The 24,207-nt window shown below is 46.9% G+C and overlaps 2 protein-coding genes across 8 annotated transcripts in view; one reads left to right on the top strand and one right to left on the bottom strand.

Moving 5' to 3' along the window:
- Window positions 1-577: 577 nt before the first annotated feature.
- SPIDR (scaffold protein involved in DNA repair) overlaps window positions 578-24,207 on the bottom strand; it is a 377,600-nt gene continuing 353,970 nt past the window's right edge. For 5 of the 7 annotated variants that reach the window (XM_068525967.1, XM_068525971.1, XM_068525970.1 and 2 more), the window contains one exon: window positions 21,114-22,567. In XM_068525967.1, the coding sequence (XP_068382068.1) occupies window positions 22,430-22,567 (138 nt within the window). In that variant the 3' untranslated portion in view covers window positions 21,114-22,429. Of the gene's footprint in view, window positions 731-21,113; window positions 22,568-24,207 lie in introns of those variants that run through there. The other 2 variants (XM_068525972.1, XM_068525969.1) reach the window with 2 other exon arrangements.
- Window positions 20,022-21,105, top strand: CEBPD (CCAAT enhancer binding protein delta). The gene has a single exon (XM_068525975.1). It carries the CDS (start codon window positions 20,063-20,065, stop codon window positions 20,831-20,833), a length of 771 nt encoding a protein of 256 aa, XP_068382076.1. The 5' UTR covers window positions 20,022-20,062; the 3' UTR covers window positions 20,834-21,105.

The following is a 24,207-nucleotide window of genomic DNA, read 5'->3' as shown; positions in this document are numbered from 1 at the left end:
CCCTGGGGTCCAACAAAAGGAAGACGAGTCTCCTTGGCTGGTTGGAAGGCTGTGGGAAGCCTGGACTCTGCTGGCAAGGAGTGCGTGAATGTTTACTGGCTCCCAAAGCTGGGCAGAGAGGGCAGACTGAAACGGCACTGCTGGCTGACTGGCTTCCCGTGACCAACCCAGGGTGCACCCCAGCGCCATTTGCCTTGTGTTGCAGCTCCACAGTGGAGTGAGAGCTGCCATGACCAAGGAGGACGCCTGGCCACAAACTGCTGTGGTGGCTCAAACCCTAAGTCGCACCTGAGCAGGGAAGGGGCAGCCATTACCGGCAGTTGCACAAGGCAGTGCATCAGACGCAGGCCAGATCTCTGACGGCAGCCAGACCACACACCCCATGCCCTGACCCTTGCCAAACGCCTCCCTCCACCCACCAGCCCCTCTTAGTCCAGCACTGGTCCCCTCCGGGACTGAGGATACCAGTACTGGGAGGGGAAAGAGCACTCAGTGGGAACTGAGCCAGTTCAGGCCTCACCTCACACCTGGCTCTGGCTCCAGCTCCTCCGTCTCAAGCCCCACCACCTACCAAATTGATAGCTGCTAGCACACCCCGAGAGAGTACATGGCTTGCGTTCCAGTCCAATTCAGCTCTCCCACCAAAGCCACTGGACACACACAAAACTGTACCAGGGGCGCTGCCCACGTAAAGACACCTCTTCAGGACTGCTGCAGGTAACTGTTTCACCTAATAGAGACAGAGAAAGATGAGCAAAATGAGCAGAGGAATTTTCTCAACTGAAAGAGCAAGAATTCAACGCATCAGGAACAAGAATGCTAACAGAGATGAGTTCAAGATGGCAGAGTAGAAGGACGTGCACTCGCTGTCTCTCACGAGAGCACCAGGATCACAACTAACTGCTGAACAGTCATCGACAGGAAGATGAACTCACCAAAGAAGATACCCCATATCCAAAGGCAAAGGAGAAGCCGCAATGAGACGGTAGGAGGGGCGCAATCACAGCAAAATCAAATCCCATAACTGCTGGATGGGCAACTCAAAAACTGGAGAACGCTTACACCTCAGAAGTCCACCCACTGGAGTGAAGGTTCTGAGCCCCACGTCAGGCTTCCCAATCTGGGGGTCCAGCACCAGGAGGAGGATTTCCCAGATAATCAGACTCAGAAGGCTAGCGGGATTTGATTGCAGGACTTCAGCAGGACTGGGGGAAACAGACTCCACTCGTGAAGGGCACACACAAAGTAGTGTGCCCATCGGGACCCCAGGGGAAGGAGCAGTGACCCTGTAGGAGACTGAACCAGACCTACCTGCAAGTGTTGGAGGGTCTCCTGCAGAGGCGGGGGTGGGGGGTGGGGGGTGGTGGCTGTGGCTCACCGTGGGGACAAGGCCACTGGCAGCACAAGTTCTGGGAACTACTCCTTGGTGTGAGCCCTCCCAGAGTCCGCCATTAGCCCCACCAAAGAGCCTGTAGGCTCCAGTGCTGGGTCACCTCAGGCCAAACAACCAACAGGGTGAGAACTCAGCCCCACCCATCAGCAGACAGGTGGATTAAAGCTTTACTGAGCTCTGCCCACCAGAGCAACCCCCAGCTCTACCTATCACCAGCCCCTCCCATCAGGAAGCTTGCACAAGCCTCTTAGAGAGCATCATCCACCAGAGGGCAAACAGCAGAAGCAAGAAGAACTACAATCCTCCAGCCTGTGGAACGAAAACCACATTCACAGAAAGACAGACAAGATGAAAAGGCAGAGGACTATATACCAGATGAAGGAACAGGCTAAAACACCAGAAAAACAACTAAATGAAGTGGAGCTAGGCATCCTTCCAGAAAAAGAATTCAGAATAATGATAGTGAAGGTGATCCAGGACCTCGGAAAAAGAATGGAGGCAAAGATGGAGAAGATGCAAGAAATGTTTAACAAAGACCTAGAAGAATTAAAGAACAAACAAAGAGGAACAATACAACAACGGAAATGAAAAATACACTAGAAGGAATCAATAGCAGACTAACTGAGGCAGAAGAAAGGATAAGTGACCTGGAAGACAGAATGGTGGAAATCACTGCCACAGAACAGAGAAAAAAGAATGAGAAGGAATGACAGCCTGAGAGACCTCTAGGACAACAATAAACGTACCGATATTCACATTATAGGGGTCCCAGAGGAGGAGGAGAGAGAGAGAGAGAGAGAGAGAGAGAGAGAGAGAGAGAGAGAAAGAACCTGAGAAAATATTTGAAGAGATTATAGTCGAAAACTTCCCTAACTTGGGAAAGGAAACAGCCACCCAAGTCCAGGAAGCGCAGAGAGTCCCAGGCAGGACTAACCCAAAGAGAAACATGCTGAGACACACAGTAATCAGATTGACAAGAATTAAAGACAAAGAAAAATTATTAAAAGCAACAAGGGGAAAACGACAAATAACATACAAGGGAAGTCCCATAAGGTTACCGCCTGATTTCCCAGCAGAAACTCTACAAGCCAGAAGGGAGTGGCAGGATACATTTAAAGTGATGAAAGGGAAGAACCTACAACCAAGATTACTCGGCAATGATTTCATTCAAATTTGATGGAGAAATCAGAAGCTTTACAGACAAGCAAAAGCTAAAAGAATTCAGCATCACCAAACCAGCTCTACAACAAATGCTAAAGGAACTTCTCTAAGTGGGAAACACAAGAGAAGAAAAGGACCTACAAAAACAAACCCAAAACAATTCAGAAAATGGTAATAGGAACATACATATCGATAATTACCTTAAGTGTGAATGGATTAAATGCTCCGACCAAAAGACACAGGCTTGCTGAATGGATGCAAAAACAAGACCCATATATATGCTGTCTACAAGAGACCCACATCAGACCTAGGGACACATACAGACTGAACGTGAGGGGATGGAAAAAGATATTCCAGGCAAACGGACATCAAAAGAAAGCTGGAGTAGGAATACTCATATCAGATAAAATAGACTTCAAAATAAGGAATGTTACAAGAGACGAGGAAGGACACTACATAATGATCAAGGGATCAATCCAAGAAGAAAACATAACAATTATAAATATATATATGCACCCACCATAGGAGCACCTCAATATATAAGGCAAATGCTAACAGCTATAAAAGAGAAAATCGACAGTAACACAGTAATAGTGGGTGACTTTAACACCTCACTTAACACCAATGGACAGAAAATTAATAAGGAAACACAAGCTTTAAATGACACAACAGACCAGATAGATTTAATTGATATTTATAGGGCAGTCTATCCAAAACCAGCAGATTACACTTTCTTCTCAAGTGCACAAGGAACATTCTCCAGGATAGATCACATCTTGTGCCACAAATAAGCCTCGATGAATTTAAGAAAATTGAAATAATATCAAGCATCTTTTCTGACCACAGTGCTATGAGATTAGAAATCAATTACAGGGGGAAAAAAACCATAAAAAACACAAACACATGGAGGGTGAACAATACGTTACTAAATAACCAAGAGATCACTGAAGAAATCAAAGAGAAAATCAAAAAATACCTGGAGACAAATGACAATGGAAACATGACAACCCAAAACCTGTGGGATGCAACAAAAGCAGTTCTAAGAGGGAAGTTTATATAGCAATACAAGCCTACCTCAAGAAACAAGAAAAATCTCATTAACAATCTAACCTTACACCTAAAGGAAGTAGGGAAAGAACAGATAAAACCCAAAGTTAGTAGAAGGAAAGAAATCATAAAGATCAGAGCAGAAATACATGAAATAGAAACAGAACAATAGCAAAGACCAGTAAAACTAAAAGCTGGTTCTTTGAGAAGATAAAGTTGATAAACCTTTAGCCAGACTCATCAAGAAGAAGAGGGAGAGGACTCATCAATAAAATTACAAAGGAAAAAGGAGAAGTTACAACAGACACTGCAGAAATACAAAGCATCCTAAGAGACTACTACGAGCAACTCTATGCCCATAAAATGGACAACCTGGAAGAAATGGACAAATCCTTAGGAAGGTATAACCTTCCAAGACTGAACGAGGAAGAAATAGAAAATATGAACAGACCAATCACAAGTAATGAAGGTGAAACTGTGATTAAAGATCTTCCAACAAACAAAAGTCCAGGACCAGATGGCTTCACAGGTGAATTCTAGCAAACATTTAGAGAAGAGCTAACACCCATCCTTCTCAAACTCTTCCAAAAAATTGCAGAGGAAGGAACACTCCCAAACTCATTCTACGAGGCCACCATCACCCCGATACCAAAGCCAGATAAAGATACTACAAGAAAAGAAAATTACAGACCAGTATCACTGATGAATATAGACGCAAAAATCCTCAACAAAATACTAGCAAACGGAATCCAACAACACGTTAAAAGGATCATACACCATGATCAAGTGGGGTTTATCCCAGGGAGGCAAGGATCCTTCAATATACTCAATCAGTGTGATACATCATATCAACAAATTGAAGAATAAAAACCATATGACCATCTCAGTAGGTGCGGGAAAAGCTTGTAACAAAATTCAACACCCATTTACGATAAAAACTCTCCAGAAAGTGGGCACAGAGGGAACCTACCTCAACGTAATAAAGGCCACATACGACAAACCCACAGCAAACATCATTCTCAATGGTGAAAAACTGAAAGCATTTCCTCTAAGATCAGGAACAAGACAAGGATGTCCACTCTCGCCACTCTTATTCAGCATAGTTTTGGAAGTCCTAGCCACGGCAATCAGAGAAGAAAAAGAAGAAATGAAAAGAATCCAAATTGGAAAAGAAGAAGTAAAACTGTCACTGTTTGCAGATGACGTGATTCTATACGTAGAGAGTCCTAAAGATGCCACCAGAAAACTAGTAGAGCTAATCAATGAATTTGGTAAAGTTGCAGGATACAAAATTAATGCACAGAAATCTCTTGCATCCCTATACACTAACAACGAAAGATCAGATAGGGAAATTAAGGAAACAATCCTATTCACCACTGCAACAAAAAGAAGAATAAAATACCTAGGAATAAACCTACCTAAGGAGGTAAAAGACCTGTACTCAGAAAACTGTAAGACACTGATGAAAGAAATCAAAGATGACACAGGTGGAGAGATATACCATGTTCTTGGATTGGAAGAATCAATATTGTGAACATGACTATACTACCCACAGCAATCTACAGATTCAGTGCAATCCCTATCAAATTATCAATGGCTTTTTTTTTTTTTTTTTTTTAACAGAACTACAACAAAAAAAAATCTTAAAATTTGTATGGAGACACAAGAGACCCCGAATAACCAAAGCAATCTTGAGGGGAAAAAACGGAGCTGGAAGAATAAGACTCCCTAACTTCAGACTATACTACAAAGCTACACTAATCAAGACAATATGGTACTGGCACAAAAACAGAAATACAGATCAATGGAACAGGATAGAAAGCCCAGAGATACACCCACACACCTATGGTCAACTAATCTATGACAGAGGAGACAAGGATCAAAGGAGAAAAGACAGCCTTTTGTATAAGTGGTGCTGGGAAAACTGGACAGCCACATGTAAAAGAATGAAATTAGAACACTCTCTAACACCATACACAAAAATAAACTCAAAGTGGGTTAGAGACCTAAATATAAGACCAGACACTATAAAACTCTTAGAGGAAAACATAGGAAGAACACTCTGACATAAATCACAGCAAGATCTTTTTTGACCCACCTCCTAGAGTAATGGATATAAAACCAAAAATAAACAAATGGTACCTAATGAAGCTTAAAATCTTTTCCACAGCAAACGAAACTATAAACAAGAGAAAAAGACAGCCCTAAGAACGGGAGAAAATATCTGCAAACGAATCAACGGACAAAGCATTAACCTCCAAAGTATATACACAGCTCATGAAGCTCAATATTAAAAAAAAAAAACAGACATCCCAATTTAAAAAAATGGGCAGAAGACCTAAATAGAGATTTCTCCAAAGACATACACATGGCCAAGAGGCACATGAAAAGCTGCTCAATGCCACTAATTATTAGAGAAATGCAAATCAAAACTACAGTGAGGTATCACCTCACACCAGTTAGAATGGGCATCATCAGAAACTCTACAAACAACAAATGCTGGAGAGGGTGTGGAGAAAAGGGAACCCTCTTGCACTGTTGGTGGGAATGTAAATTGATACAGCCACTATGGAGAACAGTATGGAGGTTCCTTAAAAAACTAAAAATAGAACTACCATACGACGCAGCAATCCCACTACTGGGCATATACCCAGAGAAAACCATAATTCAAAAAGACACATGCATGCCAATGTTCACTGCAGCAGTATTTACAATAGTCGGGTCATGGAAGCAACCTAACTGCCCATCGACGGCAAATGGATAAGAAAGTTGTGGTACGTATATACAATGGAATATTACTCAGCCCTAAAAAGGAACGAAATTGGGTCATTTGTAGAGACGTGGATGGACCTAGAGACTGTCATACAGAGTGAAGTAAGTCAGAAAGAGCAAAACAAATACTGTATAGGATCACATATATGTGGAATCTAGAAAAATGGTACAGATGAACCGGTTTGCAAGGCAGAAATAGAGACACAGATGTAGAGAACAAACGTATGGACACCAAGGGGGGAAAGCGGGGTGGGTGTGGTGGTGGGATGAACTGGGAGATTGGGATTGACATATATACACTAGTATGTATAAAACAGAAAACCAATAAAAAAAAAAAAAAGAATGCTGACTGAATTGGGAAAAAGAAGAGATGAACACAATTTTAAGGAACTAGAAAATCATTTTAAAAAATGAGAAATTAGGGCTTCGCTGGTGGCGCAGTGGTTGAGAGTCTGCCTGCCAATGCAGGGGACACGGGTTCGAGCCCTGGTCTGGGAGGATCCCACATGCCGCGGAGCAACTGGGGCCCGTGAGCCACAATTACTGAGCCTGCGCGTCTGGAGCTTGTGCGCCGCAGCAAGAGAGGCCGCGATAGTGAGAGGCCCGTGCACCGCGATGAAGAGTGGCCCCCGCTCGCCACAACTGGAGAAAGCCCTCGCACAGAAACGAAGACCCAACACAGCCATAAATGAATGAATAAATAAATAAATTTGTTTTAAAAAAATGAGAAATTAATAATTCAATAACTAAAAGGAAAAACAGAAGGAATAAACAGCAGATTAAGTGATACCAAAGAATGCATAAGTGAGCTGGAAGATGGAAATAACCCAATTAGAACAACAAGAAGAAAAACTTGAAAGGGACTTTGGGATAACATCAAGTGTTCCCAACATTCACGTTATACAGGTCACACCCCTGAAGGAGGAGCGAGAGATAGAAGGGGGTCAAAAATGCACTTAATAAAATTATGGCTGAAAACTTCACAAGCCCGAGAAATGAAACATAATCAGTTATGGGAAGCACAGTGCATGTCAAGTAAGGTAAACACAAATAGACTGATGCAAAGACATATCATAATTGAAATGGAATAAGTTAAAGAGAGAGATCTAAAGGCAGCAAGAGAAAAAGAGTCATATACAAGGGAACCACCATAAGGCTATCAGCTAATTTTTCTGCAGAAACTGCAGCCAGGAGGGAATGGCATGATATATTTAAAGTGCTGAAAGGGAAAAACCTGCAGCCTAGGATAATCTACCCAGCAACATTATCATTTAGAACAGAAGGAGAGAGAAAGCACTTCCCAGAGAAGCAGAAACTTAAAAAGTTCACCAATACTAAGCAACCCTAAAAGAAACGTTAAAGGGTCTTCTCTAAGTGGGAAAGAAAAGGCTATATATAAAAAGAGTAAGTATCTATAGGAAAGGAAAAATCCCACTAGTGAAGGCAAATATATATTACAGGCTGAGGATCAACCACTTAACTAAGCTAGTACAGAGATTAAAAGACAAAAACTTGTAAAATCAAGTATAACTACAATAATCAGTAAAGAGATGAAAAAGAAGATGTAAAATATGGCATCAAAAACACAAAGTGTTGGGACTTCCCTGGTGGTCCAGGGGTAAAGAATCCGCTTACAATGCAGGAGATGCGGGTTTGATCCCTGGTCAGGGAATTAAGATCCCACGTGCCGCTGTGCAACTAAGCCCGTGTGCCACAACTACTGAGCTCGCACGCCTCAACTAGAGCCCACATGCCACAAACTACAGAACCCACGTGCTCTGGAGCCCGCACGTCACAACTACGGAGCTAATGCACCCTGCAGCCAGCACACCACGACTAGAGAGAGAGAACCTGCACCCTACAACTAGAGAGAAGCCCGTACACCACAACAAAGAGCCCGTGCGCCGCGCGAAAGACCCCACATGCCTCAGTGAAGATCCCACGTGCCGCAACTAAGACCTGACACAGCCAAAAATAAAAATATAATAAATAAATAAAAAATAATTCTTAAAAAAACCCCAAAAACAATGTGTGGGGGAAGGATGTAAAAAACGTAGATGTTTTAGAATGCGTATGAACTTTAAAAGGACTACCTGTTTAAAATAAGTAAGTATAGTTATAGGTCAACATATATGGACCCCACGGTAAGTACAAACCAAAAAAACTACAGTAGAGGGAATGGCTGAGATGGCAGAGTACAAAGACCCTGAGCTCACCTCCTCTCAGGAGCACTCCAGAATCACAACTATCTGCAGAACCACCACCAATGAAAAAGAATGGAAGCTACCAAAAAAGATCTTCTACAACTAAAGACAAAGAAGGAACCACAATGAGATAGATGGGTAGGAGGGACGGACTCACGAATATAATCAAATCCCACACACCTGGGTGGGCGACCCACAAACTGGGGAATAATTATATTACAGAGGTTCTCCCACAGGAGTGAGAGTTCTGAGCCCTACATCAGGCTCCCCAGCCCGGGGGTCCTGCACTAGGAAGGCAAGCCCCCAGAGCATTTGGCTTTGAAGACCAGAGGGGCTTAATTTTGGGAGCCCCACAGGACTGGGGAAAACAGAGACTTCATTCTTAAAGGGCACACATGAAATCTCACACGTACCAGGAACCAGGGCAAAAGCAGTAACTGGATAGGACCCTGGGTCAGACCTACCTGCTGGTCTTGGAGAGTCTCCTGGAGAGGTGTGTGTGTGGGGGGTGGCTGTGGCTCACCGTGGGGACACAGACACTGGTGGCAGACACTTGGGAACGTTCTACCATGTGAACTGCTGCTGGTGGTTGCCGTCTTGGCTCATCAGCACCAAGGCCTGGCCCCAACAGCCTGTAGGCTCCAGTGCTGGGACACCTCAGGCCAAACAACTAACTGGGTGGGGACATAGCCCCACCCATCAGCAGACAGATTGCCTGAAGACTTCCTGAGCCCACAGCCATGCCTAACCACGGCCCTGCCCACCAGAGGGCCAAGACCCAGCTCCACCACCAGCAGGCAGGCACTAGGCCTTCTCTCCAGGAAGCCTGCACCAGCCTCTTGACCAGCCTTATCCACCACAGGGCAGACAAAAGAAAACCACAATCCTGCAGACCCAGCCTGCCCACAGCAGGCCAGACCGTACTCTGAGACCAACTGGCCCCAGCCCTGTCCACCAACAGGCCAATGCATACCCTGCACCGCATACCTAACTGTGTGAGGAACCAGGAACCCCACTCCCCCCCACCACAATAGTCCAGCACTAACTCCAGGACCTGGGTTCACCTGCCATTGGGTGAACTCTGCCCGTTTCCAATGGGCAGGCCCAAATCTTTGCGACTCTGACTATACCCATCACTGAGCCAGCACTAGCCTCAGGGCCCCTTAGGGTTCTGTAGCCAGCTGCCTTGTGACCAGGCCCCGCTAAACAGCAGCCAGCAGCATCTACACAAGGCAGACAGGTCCTGGCAACCATCCGGGCTAGGGGCCAACCAAGCCCACCAGATCACTCACATAGCCCACCATAACAGAAGGACCCATGCAGCCCTCTTAGGGGGAACCCTCAGAACATATAGGCAATGGGAGGATAGTGCACTGCTGGGACGCACAAGATGTCTCCTTCAGAGGGCCACTTCTCCAAGGTTGAGAAATGTAAGTAACCTGCCACAAACGTAAAAATACAAACAGCAACTTAAGACAAAATGAGGTAGCAGAGGAATATGTTCCAGATGAAGGAACAAGATAAAAAACCCCAGAAGAAAAACTAAGTGATGTGGAGACACGCAATCTACCCAAGAAAGGGTTCAGAGTAAGAATTGTAAAGATGATCAAAGAATTTGGGAAAAGAAGGCACAGAGTGAGAAATTAGAAGTTTTTAGCAAAGAGCTAGAAAACAAAAAGAGTAACCAAACAGATGGAGAATACGATAACTGAAATGAAAAATACACTGGAAGAAATCAATAGTACAGAAGAACAAATCAGTGAGCTGGAAGACAGAGTAGTGGAAATCACTGCCACTGAACAGAAAAAAGAAAAGTATGAAAAGAAATGACAGTTTGAGAGACCTCTGGGACAACATCAAACACACTAATATTTGCATTATAGAGGCTCCAGAAGGCGATAAGAGAAAGGGCCTGAGAACATATGTTAAGACATAATAGCTGAAAACATCCCTAACCTGGGAAAGGAAAAAGTCACCCAAGTCCAGGAAGCACAGAGAGTGCCATACAGGATGAACCCAAAGAGTAAGACATCAAGACACACTGTAAATAAAATGACAAAGAGATAAAGAGAGAATATTAAAAACAACAAGAGAAAAGCAAGAAATAACATACAAGGGAATTCCCATAAGGCTGTCAGCCCATTTTTCAGCAGAAACTCTACTGGCCAAAAGGGAGGGGCATGATATATTTCAAGTGATGAAAGGGGAAAAACTACAACCAAGAATAATCTATCCAGGAAGGCCCTCATTCAGATTTGATGGAGAAATCAAAAGCCGAAAGAGTTCAGTACCATCAAACCAGTTTTAACAACAAATGTGAAAAGAACTCCTCTAGGTGAAAAGGAAAAGGCCACAACTAGCAACAAGAAAATTACGAAATGAAAAACCTCACCAGTAAAGGCAGACATACAGTGAAGGTAGGAAATCTCCACACACAAAGCTAGTAGGGAGGTTAAAAGAAAAAAGTAGTAAGACTGTCTATATCCACAATAAGCAGTTAAGGGATACACAGAACAATCAGACATAAAATATGCAAGCAAAAACAGTAATTGTGAGGGGGAGGAGAGTACAAATGCAGAGTTTTCAAAATGCATTTGAAATTAAGACATCAGCCACTTAAAACAATCATGTATACATACAGACTGCTATATAAAAACCTCATGGTAACTGCAAACCAAAAATCTATAATAGATATGTACCCAAAAGAGAAACAGGAAACCAAACATAACAGTAAAGCTAGTCATCAAATGACGAGAGAGAACAAAAGAAGAAAGGGAAAAAAGACCCTACAAAAACAAATCCAAAACAATTAACAAAATGGCAGTGAGAACATACATATCGATGATTACCTTAAATGTAAACAGAGTAAATGCTCCAACTAAAAGACACAGAGTGGCTGATGGATACAAAAACAAGACCCCTTGATATTCTGCCTACAAGAGACTCACTTCAGATCTAGAGACACATACAGACTGAAAGTAAGGGAGTGGAAAAAGGTATTCCATGCAAGTGGAAATCAAACGAAAGCCAGAGTAGTAATACTTACATCAGACAAAATCGACTTTAAAGTAAAGACTGTTACAAGAGACAAGGAGGGACACTACATAATGATCAAGGGATCAATCCAAGAAGATATAACAATTGTATATATATATATATGGGAGCACCTAAATATAAGGCAAATATTAAGAGACATAAAAGGAGAAATCGATGGTAACACAATAATAGTGGGGGACTTTAACACCCCACCTATATTAATGGACAGATCATCCAGACAGAAAATCAGTAAGGAAACACAGGCCTTAAATAACACATTAGACCAAATTGACTTAATTGATACATATAGAGCATTCCATCCTAAAGCAGCAGAATACACATTCTTTTTAAATGCACATGGAAAATTCTCCAGGATACATCACATGCTAGGCCACAAAATAAGCCTTGGTAAATTTAAGACAACTGAAATCATATCAAGCATCTTTTCCAACCGCAACATTATAGAGACTAGAAATCAACTACAAGAAAAAAAAAACTGCAAAAAACACTAACACGTGGAGGCTAAACAGTACGCTGCTCAACAACCAATGGGTCACTGAGGAGATAGATGAAAGGGGAACCAGAACAAACAGCACCTGCAGACAAGGAAAACCAAACACAACGGCCCAAAACCTACGGGACGCAGCAACCGTGGTCCTAAGAGGGAAGTTTACAGTGATACAGCTTACCTCAGAGAACAAGGGAAATCTCAAATAAGCAACCTAACCTTACACCTAAAGCAACTAGAGAAAGAAGAGCAAACAACACCCAAGTCAGTAGAAGGAAAGAATCATACAAGATCAGAGCAGAAATAAATGAAACAGAGACGAAGAAAACAACAGAAGAGACCTTCAAGATGGCGGAAGAGTAAGACACGGAGATCACCTTCCGCCCCACAAATACATCAGAAATACATCTATATGTGGAACAACTCCTAAAGAACACCTACTGAATGCTGGCAGAAGACCTCAGACTTCCCAAAAGGCAAGAAACTCCCCACATACCTGGGGAGGGCAAAAGAAAAAAGAAAAAAGAGACAAAAGAATAGGGACGGGACCTGCACCAGTGGGAGGGAGCTGTGAAGGAGGAAAAGTTTCCCCACACTAGGAAGCCCCTTCACTGGCAGAGACGGGGGTTGGGTGGCGGGGGGGAGCTTCGGAGCCACGGAGGAGAGCGCAGCCATAGGGGTGCGGAGGGCAAAGCGGAGAGATTCCCGCACGGAGGATCGGTGCCGACCAGCGCTCACCAGCCCGAGAGGCTTGTCTGCTCACCCGCCGGGGCGGGTGAGGGCTGGGAGCTGAGGCTCCGGCTTTGGAGGTCAGACCCCGGGGAGAGGACTGGGGTTGGCTGTGTGAACACGGCCTGAAGGGGGCTAGTGCGCCACAGCTAGCCGGGAGGGAGTCCGGGAAAAGGTCTGGAGCTGCCGAAGAGGCAAGAGACTTTTTCTTGCCTCTTTGTTTCCTGGCGGGCGAGGAGAGGCGATTCAGAGCGCCGCCTAAACGAGCTCCAGAGGCGGGCGCGAGCCACGGCTACCAGCGTGGACCCCAGAGACGGGCGTGAGACGCTAAGGCTGCTTCTGCTGCCACCAAGAAGCCTGTGTGTGAGCCCAGGTCACTCTCCACACCGCCCCTCCCGGGAGCCTGTGCAGCCCGCCACTGCCAGGGTCCCGTGATCCAGGGACAACTTTCCCGGGAGAACACACGGCGCGCCTCAGGCTGCTGCAACGTCACGCCGGCCTCTTGACGCCGCAGGCTCGCCCTACACTTGTACCCCTCCCTCCCCCCGGCCTGAGTGAGCCAAGGCCCCCGAATCAGCTGCTCCTTTAACCCCGTCCTGTCTGAGCAAAGAACAGAGGCCCTCAGGCGACCTCCACACAGAGGCGGGGCCAAATCCAAAGCTGAACCCTGGGAGCTGTGCAAACAAAGAAGAGGAAGGGAAAACTCTCCCAGCAGCCTCAGAAGCAGCGGATTAAATTCCCACAATCAACTTGATGTACCTGCATCTGTGGAACACCTGAATAGACAACGAATCACCCCAAATTGAGGAGGTGGACTTTGGGAGCTCGATACATATATATATTTTTTTCCTTTTTCTCTTTTTGTGAGTGTGTATGTGTATGCTTCTTTGTGTGATTTTATCTGTATAGGTTTGCTTTTACCATTTGTCCTAGGGTTCTGTCCGTTTGTTTGTTTTTTCTTTTTTTATTAAAATATTTTAATAATTATTTTTTACTTTAATAACTTTATTATTTCCTTCCTCCTTCCTCCCTTCCCTCCCTCCCTCCCTTCCTCCCTTCCTCTCTCTCTCTCTCTCTTTCTTTCTTTCTCCCTTTTCTGAGCCATGTGGCTGACAGGGTCTTGGTGCTCCAGCCGGGTGTCAGGCCTGTGCCTCTGAGGTGGGAGAGCCGAGTTCAGGACATTAGTCCACCAGAGACCTCCTGGCTCCACATGATATCAAACAGCGAAAGCTCTCCCAGAGATCTCCATCTCAACACTAAGGCCCAGCTCCACTCACCGACCAGCAAGCTACAGTGCAGGACACCCCATGCCAAACAACTAGCAAGACAGGAACACAGCCCCACCCATTAGCAGAGAGGCTGCCTGAAATCATAGTAAGGTCACAGACACCCCAAAACACACCACCAGACGCAGTCCTGCCCACCAGAAAGACAAGATCCAGCCTCACCCACCAGAACACAGGCACTAGTCCCCTCCACCAGGAAGCCTACACAACCCACTGAACCAACCTTAGCCACTGGGGGCAGACACCAAAAACAACGGGAAGTACCAACCTGCAGCCTGTGAAAAGGAGACCCCAAACACAGTAAGTTAAGCAAAATGAGAAGACAGAGAAACACACAGCAGATGAAGGAGCAAGGTAAGAACCCACCAGACCAAACAAATGAAGAGGAAATAGGCACAGCTTTTGCACAGCAAAGGAAACCATAAGACGAAAAGACAGCCCTTAGCATGGGAGAAAATATTTGCAAATGAAGCAAATGACAAAGGATTAATCTCCAAAATTTACAAGCAGCTCATGCAGCTCAATATCAAAAAAACAAACAACCCAGTCCAAAAATGGGCAGAAGACCTAAAAAGACATTTCTCCAAAGAAGATATACAGATTGCCAACAAACAAATGAAAGAATGCTCAACATCACTAATCATTAGAGAAATGCAAACCAAAACTACAATGCGGTATCACCTCACACCAGTCAGAAGGGCCATCATCAAAAAATCTACAAACGATAAATGCTGGAGAGGGTGCGGAGAAAAGGGAACCCTCTTGCACTGTTGGTGAGGATGTAAATTGATACAACCACTATGGAGAACAGTATGGAGGTTCCTTAAGAAACTAAAAATAGAACTACCATATGATCCAGCAATCCCACTACTGGGCATATATCCCGAGAAAACCATAATGCAAAAAGAGTCATGTGTCGCAACGTTCATTGCAGCTCTATTTACAATAGCCAGGACATGGAAGCAACCTAAGTGTCCATCGACAGATGAATGGATAAAGATGTGGGGCATTATATACAATGGAATATTACTCAGCAATAAAAAGAAATGAAATTGAGTTATTTGTAATGAGGTGGATGGACCCCAGAGTCTGTCATACAGAGTGAAGTAAGTCAGAAAGAGAAAAACAAATACCGTATGCTAACTAACACATATATATAGAATCCTAAAAAAAAAAAAAAAAAAAAAAAAAAAAAGTTTCTGAAGAACCTAGGGGCAGGACAGGAATAAAGATGCAGACGTAGAGAATGGATTTGAGGAAACGGGGAGGGGGAAGGGGAAGCTGGGACGAAGTGAGAGAGTGGCATGGACATATATACACTACCAAATGTAAAATAGATAGCTGGTGGGAAGCAGCCGCATAGCACAGGGAGATCAGCTCAGTGCTTTGTGACCACCTAGAGAGGTGGGATAGGGAGGGTGGGAGGGAGACGCAAGAGGGAGGGGATACAGGGATATATGTATATGTATAGCTGATTCACTCTGTTATAAAGCAGAAACTAACACACTCACCATTGTAAAGCAATTTTATACTCCAATAAAAATATTTTTTTTAAAAAAGAAAAGAACAGAAAAGATCAATGAAACTAAAAGCTGGTTCTCTGAAAAAATAAACAAAATTCATAAACCTTTAGCTAGACTCATCAAGAAAAAAAGGGAGAGGGACCAAATCAATAAAATCAGAAATGAAAATGAGAAGTTACAATTGACACCACAGAAATAGAAAGGATCGTAAGAGACTACTATGAGCAAATATACGGCAATAAAATGGACAACCCAGAATTGACAAATTCTCCCAAGACTGAACCAGGAAGAAATAGAAAATACGAACAGACCAATCACAAGTACTGAAATTGAAACTGTCATCTAAAAACTCTCAACAGGGACTTCCCTGGTGGCCCAGTGGTTAAGAATCCACCTGTTAATGCAGGGGACGCGGGTTCGATCCCTCATCCGGGAAGAGCCCACATGCCGCGGAGCAACTAAGCCCGTGCGCCACAACTATTGAGCCTGTGTTCTAGAGCCCGTGAGCCACAACTACTAAAGCCCACACGCGCTAGAGCCCAGGTGCCACAACTAATGAAGCTCATGCACTCTAGGGCCCACGTGCCGCAACCACTGAGCCCGCATGCTGCAACTACTGAAGCCCGTGCGCCTAGAGCCCATGCTGCACAAGAGAAGCCACCACAATGAAAAGCCTGCACACTGCAACGAACAGTAGCCCCCACTCGCCACAACTAGAGAAAGCCCTAGCACAGCAACGAAGACCCAATGCAGTCAAAAAAATAAATTTAAGAAAATGAATAAATAAAAAATAAAAACTCCCAACAAATAAAAGTCCAGGACCAGATGGCTTCACAGGCAAATTCTACCAAACATTTAGAGAAGAGTTAACACCTATCCTTCTGAAACTATACCGAACAATTGCAGAGGAAGAAACACTTCCGAACTCATTCTATGAGGCCACCATCATCACCCTGACACCAAAACCAGACAAAGGCATCACAAAACCAGTATCACTGATGAACACAGATGCAAAAATTCTCAACAAAATACCAGCAAACCATATTCAACAATATATTAAAAAGATCATACACCATGATCAAGTGGGATTTATTCCAGGGATACGAGGATTTTTTTCGATATTCACAAATCAACGTGATACACCACGTTAACAAATAGAAGAATAAAAACCGTATGATCATCTCAATAGATGCATAAAAAGATTTTGATAAAATTCAACACCCGTTTATGACAAAACTCTCCAGAAAGCGGGCATAGAGGGACTCTACCTCAACATAATAAAGGCCATATATGACAAACCCACAGTTAACATCATACTCAACTATGAGAATATGAAAGCATTCCCTCTAAGATGAGGAACAAGACAAGGATGCCCACTCTCACCACTTTCATTCAACATAGTTTTGGAAGTCCTACCCACCGCAATCAGAGAAGAAAACGAAAATAAAGGATCCAAATAGGAAAGGAAGAAACAAAACTGTCACTGTTTGCTAATGACACGATGCTATACATAGAAAATCCCAAAGATGCCACCAGAAAGCTACTAGAGCTCACCAAAGAACCTGGTAAAGTGACAGGATACAAAATAAATATATGGAAATCTGTTACAGTTCTATACACTAACAATGAAATCTCAGAGAAGTTAAAGAAACAATCCCATTTACCATCACATCAAAAAGAATAAAATACTTAGGAATAAACCTACCTAAGGAGGCAAAAGGCATATAATCTGAAAAGTAAGACATTGATGAAAGAATTTGATGATGACATAAACAGATGGAAAGATGTACCTTGTTCTCAGATTGGAAGAATCAGTATCGTTAAAATGACCATACTACCCAAGGCAATCTACAGATTCAGCACCATTTCTATCAAAATACCAATGAGCTGTGGCAGGGCTGACAGGTGTGCCTGAGAGGCTGAATCCACTTCACAGGAATAACAGGCTGGGAAGGCAAATTGCTCCTCCTTGTGTTTTATTACTGGGAACATGAGCAAGTGTATGGTAGGTTGGACACCTGACTCACAGAATCAAATAACTGTTTTCAGCTCTGGCTACTTTGTAATCTGGGGGATCTGTCTCTTAAATTCCAGAGGCTGAAGTGAATGCAGAATTTTCTACCCATCACAGTAGATTTTTTTGTAAAATACACAGGCTTTAGCAGTGCCAAGGATGTGTGACCCTAATACCCAGGGGCTTTATTCTTTTGGCCCTCATATTTCCTTTTACAAAAAAAAAAAAAAAAAAAAAATACTGGAAATCAGGTTTATCCGAAAAGCCTATATTTGTAACCTCACTATTGTCGTCTGACACAAAACACATGAGAACATATCATACAGTTAAAATTATTCCTGAGCCAGAAGATGAAAAGTATCTAATCTGATAGTTGAGAATCATCATCTGAAGAGGGCGCTAAAGTCACAATTTCCCTCCTCTTGACACTGGCACTGGTCAAAAACATTTTCACTGTTCCAGACTTTCATTTGGAGAACTGTTGTTGCCCCATATCTTGCACCATATGAAGCATCTGGAAGTGGTCCCTCGTGAGGACTGAGGTATGGCCCCTTTGTGTTATGAACGAGCCGGCCCAATGTCCTAACCCCGACAGTGTACCACAGCTAGAGCACGTCCAGCCTCCTGAATTTCTGAAGGATGGATGTGTTTAGAAAGTCCACATGAAGTGCTGCATTTGAACAACTCAACAAAGCTCAACATAGCAACGTCCTCATAAACACGGGTGAATCCAAGGCTCCGACGTTTTTAAGGAATACTTTCTTATTTGACTGCTTCCTTTAGACAGTTCTCAGAACACCACAGGCTAAATTAAAGATTCCTAACAATGAGAAATCATGACCAGCTTTGTATTTATCTCGGATAAATTAATAGTAGAGTTAGTTAGGAAAAGACAGTAAGTGGAGACATTCAAGAAATGACTGTGAACAACTGCTGTCACAGAAGCTAAACTTTAAATTGCTTTATTGTATTTTTAATAGCCTTTCACTTGCCGTTAAACATCATAACAAATCTCTACTTTGTTGGTCTATGACCTCTCCTTTCTCTTTTTTTTTCAGTAAAAGGGAAGAAAACTCTTAAATCTAAATAAACATTATCATTACTAGTTAATAAATACATTGAAAAAAGATGGGCGTAGCATCTCTTTCAAGCTCAATCCCAATTTGACATCTGAATCTACTAATCATCTCACTGAATTATTTTCATGAGAATCTGGTTCTCTGTGTATTTATTTTGCATTCCCTGACTGGAGAGGGCTTTAGTAGTGTTTTCATGGCTTCCAAAATAGATATGTCTTTTCTCTGGGTGTGCATGAACCACACTCTACGTGTTCCTGGTTTTACCTTTAATGGATAATTAATCGTGTGACATCCACATCACGGCCCCTGAGTAATTCTAGCGTATTATGTCTGTCCTTCTACAAAACCTATTCAGTATCCCATGGTGCCGTCATCAGAAGTCACCTCTGGAATACCGTGGAGCTTGTGGAGCGTTTGGTGTTGGGAAGCAACGAAATGAGAAAGGATGTGGACAGAGACCAGGTCTGAACAGGGACGGTGATGTGAAAAATAGAACTGACCCGAAATGCCTGACCCAAATTGTAGGAAACGTTAACCAACAAAGCCAGTTCATTCTTTTCCTGCATTTTACAACGTGAAGAGCTAGCAAGTTAACACCTTGTCAGAGCTAGCTAGTATACACCTTATCTTTCTGCTAAAGGGTACCTACCCCACTGCTTTGGATCCAAAGGCACTTCTTTTTGGAATACTGAACAGCATAAAAAAGAGCCTGCAACTAAAGACAGGACTGAAGTAAGACACCACCGCAAGATGGCACTGCTCTAGTGGACCTGGAAGCAGCGTCGGGGGCGCGGGGCTCACGGGCCGCTGAGCGTGGAGCTCCCGGGCGCTCGTGGGCTTTCCGGGGGCGCGGAGCTCTCGCGCGCTTGTGGTTCCCGGCTTCCCCCGGCCCCAGGCGCGCGGGGTTGGAAAGCGCCCCCCGGACCCGGCGGAACCCCGCGGGGCAGCGTCTCGAACCCCGCCATCCCCGCGATCGGGAAGCCGCGAGACCCTAATTCCCTGAAGCCACGGGGAAGCGCCCCAGGGCCCTAGTCCGCGCGCTGGCCCGGGCCCCGTTCTGGTTCCGCCCCGGCTCCGCGGGCGCGGAGGCCCCGACCCACCAGCAGGAAGGAGGAGGCGCGGCCGAGGGAGGGTCGTTCCCGGCAGCGCTGCGCGGGCCGGGCCGGCGGGCAGGAAGCACGGGGGAGGCGCGCGGGCGGGGGTCCCGCGGTCCGCAGCCGGGGCGGGGCGGGGCGTGCGCGTCAGTCCGGCTAGAAAAGGCGGCGCCCGGCCCGCCCGGGGACCGCGCTCGCCGTCGGCCCGACGCCGCCATGAGCGCCGCGCTCTTCAGCCTGGACGGCCCGGCGCGCGGCGCGCCCTGGACCGCGGAGCCCGCCGCCTTCTACGAGCCCGGCCGCGCGGGGAAGCTGGGTCGCGGAGCCGAGCCGGCCGCGCCCGCCATGTACGACGACGAGAGCGCTATCGACTTCAGCGCCTACATCGACTCCATGGCCGCCGTGCCCACCCTGGAGCTGTGCCACGACGAGCTCTTCGCCGACCTCTTCAACAGCAACCACAAGGCGGGCGCCCTGGAGCTGCTGCCCGGGGGCCCCGCGCGCCCCGCGGGCCCCGGCCCCGCGCCGCGACCGCTCAAGCGCGAGCCCGACTGGGGCGACGGCGACGCGCCCGGCTCGCTGCTGCCCGCGCAGGTGGCCGCGTGCGCGCAGACGGTGGTGAGCCTGGCGGCCGCCGCGCAGCCCACGCCGCCCGCGTCGCCCGAGCCGCCGCGCCGCAGCCCCGCGCCCCCAGCTCCCGGGGCGGCGCGCGACAAGGCAGCGGGCAAGCGGGGCCCGGACCGCGGCAGCCCCGAGTACCGGCAGCGGCGGGAGCGTAACAACATCGCCGTGCGCAAGAGCCGCGACAAGGCCAAGCGGCGCAACCAGGAGATGCAGCAGAAGCTGGTGGAGCTTTCGGCCGAGAACGAGAAGCTACAGCAGCGCGTGGAGCAGCTCACGCGGGACCTGGCCGGCCTGCGGCGCTTCTTCAAGCAGCTGCCCGGCGCGCCCTTCTTGCCCGGCGCGGGGGCGGCGGACGCGCGGTGACGCGGGGGGCGTGCGGGCTGCGGCCGCAGTGCCTGGAACCGCCGGGCCGGACCCCCGGGCTGGGCCGGGACTCGGACAGCTGCCGCGTGGACCCGAAGTTACTGTGACGGCAGCTTCTCTGCATCCTACGACCGAGGAGGCAGCTAGGGTACATTCGTAAAAGACTTTTCGGACAAACCTTTGTACTGTAGATACGAGGAAAAGACTGAGCATGCTCACTTTTTTATACTGATTTTTACAGTATTTGTAAGAATAAAGGCGTGTTTGTTAGACCCACCTTGATTCCTGCACTCGCGGCCCTCCGGACTGGCCGGGGAGGGCGCGTCTGGCTGGTGTGCGCCCCGGGGCCGGGTTCCTGGAAGACCGTCGCTTTGCTTCTCCGACAGGCCAAACTCCACCTGCGGACGTGCCGGTTAACTTGCTGAGCGAGACCCGCTCGGGTGGAAGGCGCCCCGGGAATGTGTCGGAAACCGGCCGGAGCGGGTCTCACCTCGAGTGGGGGGCAGGGAGAGGAGGGCTCAGGTTATCCGAAAACCAGTCCCACTCATCTTGGCTTTCATGGGATTTACTTTCACTTTCCTCAGTCCTGTAGACAGCTTCAAGTAGATTCTCAAAGTGCATAAAGTACAGAAGTCATATAGGAGATGGAAAGGACGGTCACAAAGCTACTTAAAATCGGCTACCTTGCCGGTACTGGTAATGCTTCAAAGCTTAATCTGGACGAATAAATAAAGCCGTTGCCTTTCCCCCATGAGAGTGGGTGCTAGGCAGCCTTTCTTGGTCTTGGCTGCTACGTCTATATTATGTAATTCGTTAACCGTGGCCTGTCATGATTATACTGTCCTAAGGGAGGAAACGCAAAATCTTTAGTGTCCAGAGATAATTAATCCATGGTTTTACTTTTAACTCAGATCTCTGCCAACAAGGTGAACGATTACCCAGCTCTCCTGCGCAGTGCCCGGCAGGACTAACCAGACCTGTCAATCTCTCCGTAAGGAGCTATCATCAGGCCAGTCATTTTATTCTCTACTTTATGGGAAACAGTTTTACCTCTGACATAGTTCCCCAGAACATTTTCCAAAAAATACTGAACTGCAGAACGCTTAGGCTGGACACTGTGCGGAACAGTAATATGACAATAGAGGACAAAGGTTTACACTCGGCAGGGTAATTCTTTGGGGAAATGTTAAAAGAAATATAAGAAAAACACGTTGAATCATTGTAAATTTTGAACACTTTAGAATTACAGTAGAACAAAATAACTTTTTCTACTATATTATTGTCTAAGGTAAATACAAAATGAAAACCTCAAGCTTATTTAAGCTCTATCGTGTTCCTAAATTTGCAGAAAGGCAATAAAAATATATATCATCGCAGAAAGAAGTACTTTTTGATTTACAGTTTACAAAGCCATTTTACTAACATTTGCCCCAGAACAATCGAAGTTCCACCTCAAGATCATAAAGTACATCCACTCTGCCTAGAGTTAACAAGTAACTACCGAACCGCCACCACTCGCAGCCACTTTGTAAAGTTCACGGATCCTGCGGCTGCCAACGGTGTGCTGGAGAGGCTCCCCCCTCGCTCAGGAGGAGTTCAACCTCTTCCAATCCCACGCATGCTCAGGAGTTCAACCTCTTCCAATCCCACGCAGGCCGGGCGGGTGGTGATGGACCTGACGAAACAGGTTATCGGCCCCACCTCCTTTCCGAGGACACTCCTCACCTCGTAACTCTGCAGGGATAAGAGGCAGGCTGGTTAAAGCAAACAGCCCTGGGCGTGCTGTTCCAATCGGCTCGGGACACCAAAGACAGAGAAGGCCCTTCCCTGGCCCATGGCCCCTCTCCAGAGGAGAGAAGAGGCTGCAATAAAAGCGAAGGAAGGAACTGCTTTTTTCTGGTAGCCGAGTTAGTTTTTACACAAGAACATTAAAAATATGTGATCGATGTTTGTTAGTGGGTGCAAGAATGTGCATCTCCCAGCTGGCCGTCCTAGGAGAGAAACGGGGGTGGGGGGGGGGGGGAAGCACATGGGAAGGGCCTGTGCCCTGCGTCCCAGCAGGAGGCACACATCACTGCTGCTGCATCCCACTTCCCCACTCGAGCAGCACTTCTGGTCAAAGGACTTCCTTTGCCCCAAACTTCCCTCCTTAACAGGATCCCATTTCTCCCAGAGGTACACCGAGCTAAACACCTCTTCCTATGCCACAGAGAACCCTGCCTTCACATTGTTGGATGACTATCTTAGGGAACTGGTTAATTGTGGGCAAGTTTCATTTCTACACGGGAATGTAGAGCCATGGGTGGCAGGGGCCCCAGGTGAGCGGGCTGGGAAGGTGTGCTGTGCCCTCCTGGTCTCCGTGGATCACACCTCAGAACACTTTATTTTGGGGGTGGGGCTGAAAATAAAGAGGGTTATTGGTCTTATCAGAGACTGAAGCCCTAGAAAGTCACGTGTTCTTTCGGAAACTCCTTTGCTGCCACTTGCAGAGTAACGTCAGGGGTACCTCTCAGCCCTCCTCTGTGCCAGACACTTGACGGGCGTCTGTGGCGACTGAGCTCGCTGCTAACTCGCCCCTCCACCATTCGTGCCTTGGCAGAGGGGACTCGGAGGGGGTGGGCGGGTGTCAGACAACATGGCCAGAGCAGGCACGTCTGTAGCTCCTTGACAGGCGCCTCGCTGCCCTCCCCCTGGGTCCAGGCTGGTGGCCAACTGGCTTCTCGTGAGCAGAGTGGGAGGGGAGGGGCACTGAGTGTGTCCCAGGCTCGGTCAGGACCGGGGCCCACCTTCTGCCCGGCTCGGGACCCAGACACATACCGCGAGGGCGTCCAGGCCGTGTGGGTGTCTGGCCAGAGCCCGGGAAGGTCCCAGCCGACAGGAGCACGGCGGCCAGCCGGGGACTGAAGGGCCTCCTGGGACACCAGCCCAGCTTTGCGGCACCAGCTGCTGCCCCGTGGAGCCTCGTCCAGACTGCAGGTCTGTGTGCAGAGTCCGTGTGGAAGCACCGAGCCTTGAGACGGCTCATTCTAAAGCAGTAAACGTCCAGATCGGTCTGGGATGTGGACGCTGCCCTAAAGCCAGCTCACCGCGGTGTCCGTCTTCCCGCCTACGAGACAGGCACGGCCTCCCCACCGTGGCTCGCAGGGGGCTGTGGCTTTCCTGGTGGCACGCCGGGTGAAGCGGGGCTGAGAGTCGCCGGTCCAGGCAGGCGGAGAGAGGGAGGGAGAGGATGCGACTGGACAGTGGGGAGGCCTCCCGCGGCCAAGATGTCAAGGTCACTCCCAGGGCTTCTATGGAGCCCACGATGGCAGGAAGGCGGCAGTGACGCCGGGAAGGGCAGTCCCCACCCAGGGCCGGGAGGACGCCGTGATGCT

This window comes from Eschrichtius robustus, chromosome 17, assembly GCF_028021215.1.
Source record: "Eschrichtius robustus isolate mEscRob2 chromosome 17, mEscRob2.pri, whole genome shotgun sequence".
NCBI lineage: Eukaryota > Metazoa > Chordata > Mammalia > Artiodactyla > Eschrichtiidae > Eschrichtius > Eschrichtius robustus.
This window is presented reverse-complemented; position numbering and strand designations above follow the sequence as displayed.

What these genes read in the sequence shown, in the direction of transcription:
- CEBPD (XM_068525975.1), top strand. Translation starts at nt 20,063, where the DNA reads ATGAGCGCCGCGCTCTTCAGCCTGGACGGCCCGGCGCGCGGCGCGCCC.